General features: G+C 42.0%; 1 protein-coding gene across 8 annotated transcripts in view; it reads right to left on the bottom strand.

Moving 5' to 3' along the window:
• Window positions 1-773: 773 nt before the first annotated feature.
• CAMK2D (calcium/calmodulin dependent protein kinase II delta) overlaps window positions 774-12219 on the bottom strand; it is a 263464-nt gene continuing 252018 nt past the window's right edge. For all 8 annotated transcript variants that reach the window (XM_074993405.1, XM_074993407.1, XM_074993410.1 and 5 more), the window contains 2 exons: window positions 8434-8662; window positions 774-2793 (listed from right to left, as the gene is read on the bottom strand). In XM_074993405.1, coding sequence (XP_074849506.1) covers window positions 2790-2793; window positions 8434-8662 — 233 coding nt within the window. In that variant the 3' untranslated portion in view covers window positions 774-2789. The remainder of the gene's footprint in view (window positions 2794-8433; window positions 8663-12219) is intronic.

Genomic DNA, 12219 nt, shown 5'->3' with positions numbered 1-12219 from the left:
TCAAAGTACACATGTACATGTTTTGTTAGTCGTTACAGTACTTTGAAGTACATGTATACATATTTTAGAGAGGTAGCTGTGTTAGTCTGTAGTTTCGAGAACAAGAAGTCTTGTGGCACCTCTTATTCTTTTAGCCTATGAGGTGCCACAAGACTTCTTGCTGTTCTCGTGTACATGTTTTGTTAGTCTTTAAAGTACTACATTACTGCTGTTTTGTTTTGTTAGAATACAGGTTAACACAGCTACCTCTCTCTTACTGGGTAACATTAATGTTAATAGTGATTCTCTGTGACTTGGAAATCTTTGTAAGTCCTAATTCGAAGACTTCAACAACTTGGCCAGAGGTTAGGGGACTATATCAGAAGTTTCATGGCTCACAGTGTGCAGGAAAGTCAGATGAGATGGTCATGATGGTCCCATCTTATCTAAAAGTTTATGAATACCTTTTATCTCCTGTCAAGACCTGCAGCATTCGATTCATGGCAACCCTGATTAGAGCATCTTGTTCTTACAGGCTGTGGGATCCACAAAACCTCTCTCTCTCTCTCTCTCTCTGTGTGTGAGAGAGATTTTTCAAAACCAGACTAAATTAAGGACAGAGCAGGAAAGCCACTGCTTACAGACTAAAGGAGAACTTTGTTATTGGCCTATCAAATACTTTAGCTGTTCCTTTCAATTAACAGTTTGAAAGAACAAAAATAGATATTACACTGTGCTTCTTCCCCCCCTTTGTACAACACAACTTACTGTGAAATAAAACCACCAACACAATACCAGCAGAAATCACAAATTTATTAATCTTTAAATATATCTGTCAGTCATTTACCATTATGGCAAGAAATATGTACACTATATCCCATGGTAAATTGCAGTGTTCCAAAATGACAGAAGGTAAGTGTATAATTTGATTGTGGTGGATAGAATGAATCACAATTTTTTCACATCTTGGTGTGGAGGACAAATTTGATCTACAATAACATATCAACACCACATGCTATGTTAAAAGTATAAAAACCCCACCCTACACCTAATTTTGTTAAATTTAAATACATTTATACTACTTATAGCTGCTTCACCAAAAAAGTCAAGAAATAAATGAGAAAAGAATTAGGCCATTACTTTTTTGTGTTTCACAGATCCCATTGGCAGGTTAATATGGCTCAACACATTTACTGCAAATGCTTATTTTAAATATACATTGTTTTAAATCATGTAATAATTATCAGATAAGCTTAAATTCATCTACTGTACATCCACTAGTAACAACATCAAATTGTAAAGGAACGCTTTAGATTTATAATCAACACAGAAAATAAAATTATACAAATTAGGAAGCCGTCCCATTTTAAAAATTACAGGCTGCTGAGAGTTGTAAATTGTAATTGCTAAAAAGAACACTGAGAGAACTATCATGCACTATACAGCACTGAAGAAAACAGTTAGCCCCACTGATAGTAAAAATAAAAAAAAGAAAAACAACCAACCCTGTATTTTTCTATTAAAAATGGAAAGAGGACAGGAGCAGGGAGACGAAATCTAAATGTGTGCAGGAATATACATTCAGAGCTGTAAAACAGAAGCAAAAACAGTCCAGGTCACAAAGTATATGTTTAAAATTGACACCGAGAGCATTCCCTGCTTACTATGCAGCAATATGCAGCAACATAAGAAACATAACAGTAAGTAATGCTGTAATAGTTGTTGTTGCTAATATTATGCACTATGCAAGGATTTTAATAAGCCAAGAGTAAATGGGGGAAAATACAGTTGTACAGCATTACAGTATTAGAAAATTGGTATATTTATGATAGTTTTCCAGAGTAGTAGCGAGCTGCTGCAACAGAAAGTAAACAAAATCTCTATACCAAGCTTTTAAGGCCTAATATTTCTAGGTTAAACTAACCAAGTATCTGGACTAGCACATACACAAAATAAAATAATCCTCTAAAGCCTCCTTAATAAATTTACTGTACATCCTGAAAGTGACAATTTTGTTTCACCCTTTCATTTTAATCATCAAAAATTATCTCCAGTCTTCATTCTGACAAATTTTAATATTGCTCTTCTCTCCCAAAAAAAAAAAAAAAATTCAGTTGGCATAAAATAATGGTAAAGATTAAAAAAAAAAGAAAGATAAAAAACTGTCGCTGACTAGCAAGAATGATAAAAGTTAATTCTAGAGTGTTCAGGCCAGAAAATGGTACAATATTTCCAGTTTAATAACTAAAATGGCTTCAGTGGCTACCAAGCCAACTTAATTTTGCTTCATATTCACCAGTGATTTTATCCATTTTTGTGTTCCACCAAAAATTATTCTGCAGTAGCAATGCTGTCATTGGAAAGCTCATCAATTTCTACTACGAAGAAAGCAAAACTGAGTGGTTTTGAAAAAAAATAAGCCAAAAAATACTTGCTTAAGAACAAAACAGAACATGTTCTTTTTAGTCATTTTACAAACATAGCAATTTTAAAGTTATTTGTTCAAACTTAGCATTAATAGAGAAAAAGGACAAGAGAGATTGTGTATCTACAACTGTACTTCAGTTTTTGGCTATTTTTCTTTTTGTTTTCTCTTTTTCAATTTGCATGGAACATCCTCTTTATTGAAGTGTAAACAAAATGTACAGATAGAATATACCACAAAATGATGCATCACAAATGCATTACATGTAGAACCGTTGTAGCTTCATGCACTCTGAAACATGCATGAAGAGAAGAACAGGATGGCCCACATGGTAACCAATCAGGTGCTTTGAGTACGGAGAATGCAAGAGTGGCATCGCTCAGTTTTAACTAGAAGGAGAAAAAAATCCCAACATTGCTATTACTGACCTGACTACTTTATGTAGCACACTACAAGTGTTGGAAGAGTACTATACGTCTTCCCCAAACAATCTACAACCTAGCAGAATACGCACTACAAAGCATAGAAATAAGTAAACACTTACATTGCTCTTTCACTCTTCAAATCAATTTACAAAAAACAATTAACTCTCACTACATGCCTGAAGGTTCGTTACTTCAGAGAATAGGAAACTCAGGAAGAAAGCATTTATGACTTGCCTAATTCCATAGACGGGACTAAGCTCAGAGCTGAGCAGTCAGTTCATACAAAGGGTATTGCATTTTATACCACCTCCTGGTATCCTCAGTGTGCATATTACATAAACTCATACTGACTGCCAGAGTCACATGCAATCATACCACTTGCAACCCCACCTTACACTCCACCTTTGAAAATTGTCCCATATGAGCTGCGTGCAATGAGTATGCAGCACCTCATTAGCACAATGGCAGCCACGAACTTTGAAAGTGTCACTTTCAATCGCGTGTGGCTTGTCTACACAGGATCCTTTTCAAAAGGACCCTGCAAACATTGAAATCCTCTTCTTCCTATAACCAAACAGGAATAAGGGGATTTTGACATCTGAGGGGTCCTTTCGAAAAGGACCTGGTTTAGGCGAGCTGTGCGCGATTGAAAGCAACACTTTCGAAGTTCCGCAGCTGCCATTATGCTAATGGGGTGCTGTCTGTTCATTGCAGCACTTCATTAACATATCCTGATGAGTCTTATTAGCATCCCCCTTTCAAAAGGGGGGGGGTGCTAGTGTAGACAGAGTCATGTTGTGCATCTCAGGGAGTCTGAGCTGATATCATTTGCATGCAGAAGTGCTGAACGTGGGCAAGAGGAAAAGAAACCAACAGGAATGTGTAAAAATATGAATGAGGGCCACTCAATATAGTATCATTTATTATTTGTATTACTATAATGTTTAAGAACCCTAGTTATGCATACCATCCCACTGTGCTAGGTGCTGCACCGTCATCAAATAAAATCCTTACTTAAACCTTCTGATTTATCAGTATGTAACTTATAACAATGTAGATCACCTTCTAACCTGGTCAGTAGGTACGAGGGAATCTAGTGAACAGACTTGCCGACTGAGGTGGGAGAGGGGGCACACAACTGCATAGCGACCCAGCATTTCAAAGGTGCCCACAGTTCTCAGCTGTGGCCACTGCAGCAGTGGCCAAGAGCTCCATGCCACTCTGAAATGCTGCAGGAATGTCACTCCATGCAGCTTCTGAGGACCGGGGGTGGGCCAGTGATTCTTAAACTATGATCCATGGAACACTGGTGTTCCATGAGCATCTGACACTTTTTTGATATCATACACTGATGGTACAGTAAATTCTTTCATATCTGGCAGCCCCGGGACTGGGAGGTTGTCGGATATTGAAATATTCTGGATAATACAGAAAATATTAAGAAACAAACAAAAATGTACGCAGAGTACTTTATTTACCAACACCACTAGTATTGTACATGGTAAACTTATATTGTATGTCCTGTACTTATTCGTATTTACGTTCACTATACTTTACTTATGGAAAATGTAACTGAAATTGACTTGTTAAAACGGTTATTTGAGAGTTCTGGGTGATAGAATGCTGCATATGAAAGAGTTTACTGTATACATTTTCTGTTACTAAAACCAGATACAACATTACTACTTCATTGCTAAGATATCTGACTAAATTACTTCATTTTGTTTTTGCTGTATACGTTGCTATTCTTCTTTTTTTTTTTTTTTTAAAGACAATTCTCATAGTTGTTCCATATAAGAAATATTATTGGTTGGTGCTCCATGGTCTCAATAAGTTTAAGAAACACTGCTCTAGGTGGTGCTAAGGGCTGACTGTCCTTGGCCCTAGTCATTCTGCCTGAGGCTTCACCCCTTTTGGGGCATGGCACTACCTCCCACACACACACCTTGTCTCCAGGACTGCAGTGGCTGTTGGTCTTACTGTGTCTGAATTTGGCCTTGGGAGTCAGTTTCAAACTCAACTAGTCCCAGGGCAGCTAATTCCATGCTGAAACCAGGAGACTACTCTTTTGTGTGTGAGTATGTATTCAGAAGTTCTGCAAAGGGAAGCTAAAAGAATAGATTCCTAAGAATGGTGGACACAGAGAAAGTTAACAGACCAATTTCCTCTCATCGAATGTGTCACTTAAGTAGATGCAAACTGGAACAGATAGAAAACAAATCTTCTCTGTAAATTTCTTAACTCAGTTAAAATATAATCTGAATTTGTGGCCATTTTATCAGCCAAATGAATTTTTGTCAAAGATAATCTTTGTGCATCTACAGCAGCCTAGAGGCTCAGTTCTGTCCTCAAATTTATGTACATTCATCACAGCAGGTTTGACAAATAAGCTACTGTGCTCGTCTAAGCTAATAGGACACTAGAGAAACATGTCTGCAAAGGCAGAAGATAATAGCTATGATCACTTTTTTAATTTTATTGTATCTGAAATCTTTTTCTTCAGCCAGTGCAAGAGTCACTATGTATTACAACAGTTTGTTACTGAATGGAGCATATTCTTACAAATGACAGCTCTATATATGAGGGAGTGCAAGTATTCCAGATCCAAAAAAGACATACTAAGGATATAACTGTGTGGCATTCTGGTTTTCTGAGGCTCCAGAACAGAGATATTTTTGCATTGCAATATTCTCTGTGAGATCTGATGGTGAATTCTAAAGACCTTATAATCATGAAGGCTTGTAGAAAGTGACTTCTATATGTTATTCATGTTGCGTAAGTTAAAAGAGCTGAACTTCATTAAAATACAGTGCTCTACATTGATCATTTTATCCCAAAACTGCACAATATACTGCTTGAAGGAAGTATTAGGCACAAGTCTGTATCAAGTCTGCCTAGGGAGGTTGTGGAATCTGCATCTCTGGAGATATTTAAGAACAGGTTAGATAAGTGTCTATCAGGGATGGTCTAGACTGTACTTGGTCCTGCCATGAGGGCAGGGGGCTGGACATGATGACCTCTCAAGGTCCCTTCCAGTCCTATCATTCTATGATTCTGTATGTTGCAGGTGGTCAAACTAGATACACCATTATGCTTCCTTGTGGCCTATGTATGTATGATGTGGAAAGTTACTCGGTTCTCCTCCAGTACTTAACAAAATACATTCAAGCAGAAAAGTTAAAATGTAAATGACTAAAGTTTTCCCTAATCTAGTTCCTCTCATCATTGTATGTACTTTTGTTTTTCAGTGAATGTAAGGATGAAATATTGATTCTTAGATATTAATCCTTTATGGACGTTGCCATTTATGTTTGTGGCTCCCACAATGAGAAGAGACAGACCTGTTACACATATCCTTTCAATGAAAATCCTGTATCTTGTAACAAGCAAAATCTCTCATTTTCTGTTACACTAAACATACTTTGTTAAGCACTGACAGTGTGCTTGGAGCTGTGCAAAACAGATGAAGACAAGGCCCCTGCACCAATGTGCTTACATTTTAGAATAAACACGATGGCCATTCCTATACAAGCCCAAATCTTCAAAATGGCCATTTCTAAGATTACTAATGAGGTGCTGAAATGGATATTCAGTGCCTCATTAACATGCCACTGGTTGCGGCTCTTCATAATTGCCACTTTTTGCTGCCGCGCGGCTCATCTAGATGGGGGTCCTTTTCAAAAGTACCCCACCAACTTCGAAATCCCCTTATGGACCCCCGTCAAAAAGGACCCTTGTCTGGACAAGCCGTGTGGCAGCGAAAAGCAGCAATTTCGAAGAGCTGCAGCCAGTGGCATACTAATGAGGCGCTGAACTAGTAATCTTCGAAATGGGCATTTCGAAGATTTGGGCTAGTGTAGACGTAGCCTATTTCACAAACATATAAATCAACTGTAAGAACTGGTGATGGGTTTCCCTAAAGGTGCATTTCCTGCCTTTTCAAGTTTAACACCATTTTGTTCTGTTACAATATTTCATTGGTTGACAGATTGACATTGCAAGGCTATGTGGAAGAAGCATGATTTAATAATATCCCATAAGGGTATTTTGATGTTTGCAGAGTCCTTTCGGAAAGGACCCCCCACATAGCTGAGCTGTGCGCAAACAAAACGTGCCGCGGCTGGCAGCATGATGCCAAGGCGCTGAATATTCATTTCAGCGCCTCATTAGTATTCTCCGATTTGGCCATTAGCATGGCCATTTCAAAATTTTGGCCAAGTGTAGCCACAGCCAGAGAGCATTGGAGGCGGAGAGTGTTGTAGTCACGGCAGGAGATCACCAAAAGAAACGTGCATAAGAACTTTTTAGCTGTGAGGATGAAAAGGATGGATTTTCAAGGTGTGGTAGAGCAAGAATCAAAAGATTAAGTGACATCCTGGAGGCATAATGAGGAGCCTAAGGTAATACAGAGGCCTTATCATCCAAGTTTTCAATTTGAGGAACTACCTCCACCAAGGAAATTCATACTGGTGCAAGTACATTGGTTTGCAATCCTCAAATGCAGATGTGCTGCAAGAGCATAACTTAATTTTGAATCATCACAAAGTAAGTAGCAAAGGGATAGTCTGTCTACATTAGGAACTGGCACACCGATGCTGTTGTACCAGTGCAAACTTCCTTTGCAAGCTTCGATCATGGGAAGAACAGTGGCGTAACTGACCGTAATAAGAAACAAAAAAGCAGAGGGTTAAGAGGAAAGATGAGGGGCCAAAACCTCAGCTGGTACAACCCGTGTAGCTATGGGATCCATGGACATACTTGATTTACACAACCGAGGATCTAGCCTGAGGAATTCGGTACTCTGCATGCTGAGGTGAAGCCTCTATGATTCTAAGGATGCCATGTATTCATGGTTAGCCTGTGTATGCATTAGGGTTGGCTGGAAAACAGAAAAAATGCTAACATTTTCACTTTTCATCACAATTTTGTTTTCACTGAAATTTTCCAGTTACTTCTAATCATTTATATATTACTTATCAGTTTTCTCTCTCTACTTCTTGGTAGTTCCCTTGGATTATGTTTCTTATGCTTACTTTTGTGTCTTGTTTCAGGCCCGGTCTATATTAAAGAAGCTTCTGCCGAAGTAATTACAACATCATAAGCCCCTTAATGGAGACAAGCTTCATAATCCAAAGTTCTGCTAACACTCATGACACTCTATCCAGAGATTTACTATAGAAGCTTGCACTGGCGCAAGCTCGACTTTGCACAGGGACAGCACGTCTACAGTAGTGAAGTCTAACCACATTAGCTGAGTTACAGTGCGGCAATCTTCCTTAGTGCATAGGAGGCCTAAACTAAAACACTTCTAAGTGTACGTACTTGTAGGTGAACTTACTGTGGGTCCTAGCACACTGAAGCTCTAAATTTAAATGGGCATGATTGTAAACCACAACAATTACAAATATCGTCACTAATACTGTATGCAGCATATTGAATTATTAAACTGACTTTGTAGACATGACAGTGCAATGGTACTTTGAAGAGAATGAAAGCTTTGTAGTGTTTAAGGCCAGAAGGAACCTTTAGATCATCTAACCTGACTTCCTACATAACAGACCATTATTACCCATGTAATTAATACTGTTTGCACAGATTTCTTACTTGATTGGAACTGTTGGTGACCCCGAACAGTGAAAATGAACATTCTGCCATTTGCCATCACGGCGGTGCCAGACCCGGGTCTCCTCAGACTGCATCGTCTTTGGCATTCCACTTCCATCCATGTATTGTGTCAGCCGAATGTAGGCAATACAGGCAGCATCATCACCCACAAGATGAACATGTGGATTGAGGATAATGGTGTGGATTGGCTTATTACTCTTGGACAAAGCTACGGGGAAAAACACAGACACAAAATTATTTTTTTCCACGGGAAAACCAACAGAGTTAGCCATGTCTCTCACTATTGAGAATGGTGTGTAAATGTATCATGATTAGCAGACACTAAATTCTAAACACTGTTCAGCAATCAGCAAACAAAACTAGCACAAATAGCATCCCACAAGTGGGAAGGGAGTGGCGTTACAGAGATGAAGCACGTTCTCCTCTCTCCTAATTGAAAAGCATTCTGAAACAACAGTGGTCTACACTCATAGGCCAAGTAAGCTAACCAAGTGTCTGCCTGCTTTTCAACCCTGATCAGTCTCAAGGTTTCCTGCATAATAGAGACAGAAAAGGAGGATGTGTAATTATATTGTTCCCTTGCTTTTGTTCCCTTTGTTGTTTACTGTTAGAAACGAGGTAATTAATTACTACCTGAGCTCTCCTCATAGTAATGTATTTGCATTATTCCCATTTCTGAACCTTCCAGCTATAAAGTTCCTTTTTTTTCTTTTTAATTTTTAGTTGGCATTTCTTACTTCTGGTGTTCCACCTCTGTTGAAATGATCTCAGGAAAGTCTTTGGACAGACTTCAACATGATTATTATCCAAAATGATGTTGGTTTGTTTTAGATGCATTGTTTGGTGGCTCTAGCACAGCAGTGCAAGTGCTAACAAATGCAGTAATTACATGACTGTACTTCTCTGTACTTTAGAAAACAGAATGGCTGGTATTTGGGATCTGCGTGGGGGTGGTTTTGTGAACTCCCTGTTTTGTTTTCGGGGCTCTACTTTGCTCTCGAGCAGACTCTCTGGATTAAAGCAGGGGTGGGGAACCTAAGGCTCACAGGCTGGATCTGGGCCCATGAGACTCAGCACTCACCCCTCTGCAGCAGGGAGCTGGGGCTGATGCTCCACCCTCACAGGATGTGGGGGAAGGGTGGGAGAGCCCCAAGCATTGCAGGGTTCTGCATGGTTAGGGGAAGAAACGTCTCTGTGTGCTGTGGTTCTCCCTCAACCCAGCTGGGAAAACAGGAACCTTGGGAACTGCTCACCTCATGGCTTTTCCAATACTGCTCCCATTGGCTGGGACTGCAGCCAATGGGAATGGGGGGGCAGTGCCTGGGAGCAGGGGGGCAGAGCTGTGCGTGCCTTTTAAGCACTCATTTTCCTCTTCATGCCCCTCCTCCTGCCAGACCCTGCCCCACCCTGAACCCCACATCCTGCCTAAACCCCATCCCCCCAGCCTCCTTCTGCACCCAACCTCCCACCCAGATCCCACACCACCTGCCCAGACGCTACAACTGCACCTCTAGCCTATTCCTGCACCCCTCCCACCCAGACTCCCCCATTCCACTCCTGTACCTTACCTCTTGCCCAGACCCCCACCCTCAGCTTGCTGCTGCACCCTACCTTCCTCCCCTACCTTGCAGACCCACCTCCAACTCGCTCCTGCACCCTCACATCTGGACTCTACTCCCCTACCCTCTTCTGCATCCTACTTCCTGCTCAGACTGTCCCTGCACTCCCCTGCCCAGACCCTGCTCCCCCATCTCCATCCTGCTCCACAACAGTCCTCTCCTGCACACCAAACTCCTCATTTTTGGCCTCACCCTAGAGCCTATGGGGCCCACAAATCTACTAGCCTTGGGCCTCAGAAGAGTTTATCCAACGTGGGAGAAGTCCTGAACATTGGTGCTCCCTCCCCATGGGCTGGAGCACGAGAGTAGTGAGGTGTCTTAGTTTGGGAGTCACATAAGAAGGGTTGTGGGTTTTCTTTTTTCTTTTACTTCTCACTCTTGTGTGCCCCTGACTGACTTTCCTGTGGGTCAGGTACCCTCAACGCAACAATTGGTCCCCACCCCTGGATAACAGCATCCACTTTGTAACAGGGGGTTGACTCCTAGTGGAAAAATTATGTCTGAGAAGCATGGAGCTGACAGGACACGCTTCCCCAGAATCAAACACAGCTATGGGTGACAGCTTGGAGTCTGATACACACACTACTGAACCGCACAGTTAGCCTATAAACTTGAAATCAAGTCAGGAAAAAAAGCCCCACTGCCAAGCTTGCCCAGCTGAGCCACTGAACACAGAGCAGTAGTGGGTAGAGAACAGAAGGCAACTTCAGGAAGTAGGACATTCCACTGTCATCAGGGACTGACAGGTCTGGTTGTGCCCCAAAGCTGCAAACAGGCTGAAGTACACATTGTAAAGGGCCTGCAGACCAGGGGTGGGGAACCTGTGGCCCATAATTTGGCTGGATCTGCCCGGTCAGGCTCTGGGTTGTCCCCTCTGGACAAAAGCCAGCGTTGGCCTTCTCGCTTTGCAGGAGGCACTGTGGTCTGAGTACCAGAGCCAGAGAGCTCATGCTGCTGCGAGGGGGAATGCCCCTGAGCCTCGTGGGCCCAATCCAGTCCATCCATGGCTGGATCCAGCCTGCAGGCTCTGCCTTGCAGAGGGAAAGATACTCCTGTGTTACAGGGAAGTGTTCTGTGCAGACACTGCCCCCCTTCATTCTCACTGGCCAAACTGCAGCCAACAGGGGTGGTGCCAGGAGTGGACAGTTCCCTGCTCCATGCAGAGCCTCATGGAGTGCCCCCACACTCCCGGCTGTGCCAGGCAGGCATCCACACCTCTATCTCCTGTCTCTCCTTTCCAGTTCCTGCACCCACAAATCTCTCCCGAACCCTTTGACTCACCCTAGGCCCATTCCTGTTCCTACAGCCCACCTTCCAGACCCCTTGCCCTCAACGCACTCCTGCACCCCCATTCCACACTCCACAACCCCAGCCTGCTTGTGCACCCCCTTCCACCTCCAGCCCGCTCCTGCATCTCCCCTTCTAAACTCCCAGCCAATTCCTGCACCCCCTTCAAAACCCACTGACTTCTGCCCACTCCTGCACCCTACCTCCCACACAGACCCCCAATCCCTAGTCCACTCCTGCTTCCCACCAGACCCTCCACCTCAAGCTCACTCTTGTACCCCACCTCCTGTCTGAACTCTACATCCCCACCTCAGCCTGCTCTCTGGCTACTCTCCTCCCATGTACTGAAACCTTCATTTTTGGCTCCTTGCAAGAGCCTAGGAGGAACCACAAAATCTACTAGTTTCAGTCTCCCTGTGCTCTGGGGTGGTGCTTGAGGTAGTGAGGTAAGCTGTCTTTTTTTTGCTTCATTGATGAGGGGTTTTATTTATTTAGCTTCTTAGTTGCATGTGCCCTCCCATTAATTTTTCAGTGGGTCAGTGCCCCCCCCCCCCGAACCCAAAAAGGTTACTCACCACTGTTGTAGACCTTAGCACTAAGAAGAAAATGCTAAATGCCTGTAGTTCTCATTTCAGAGCAAGTTAGATAGCAATACTGAGAAAATAACCCAAATCCTTACTCAAGAAATGTAATAAATAACCACAAACACTGCAAACTCTGACACTTTTAGAGGCTCATCTAATATCTGCCACCTGAGTTAGTAGGATAACAATGTTTTGCATTTAGTCATTTTCATTTTACCATCCACCCCATGTCATATTCTTCAGTTCTCACATCACTTGTGAGATATATTACATTT

Source organism: Carettochelys insculpta, chromosome 4 (assembly GCF_033958435.1).
Source record: "Carettochelys insculpta isolate YL-2023 chromosome 4, ASM3395843v1, whole genome shotgun sequence".
In the NCBI taxonomy this organism is placed as follows: Eukaryota; Metazoa; Chordata; order Testudines; family Carettochelyidae; genus Carettochelys; species Carettochelys insculpta.
Note: the sequence above shows the minus strand (reverse complement) of the source record. Positions and strands in the feature narration are given on the sequence as shown.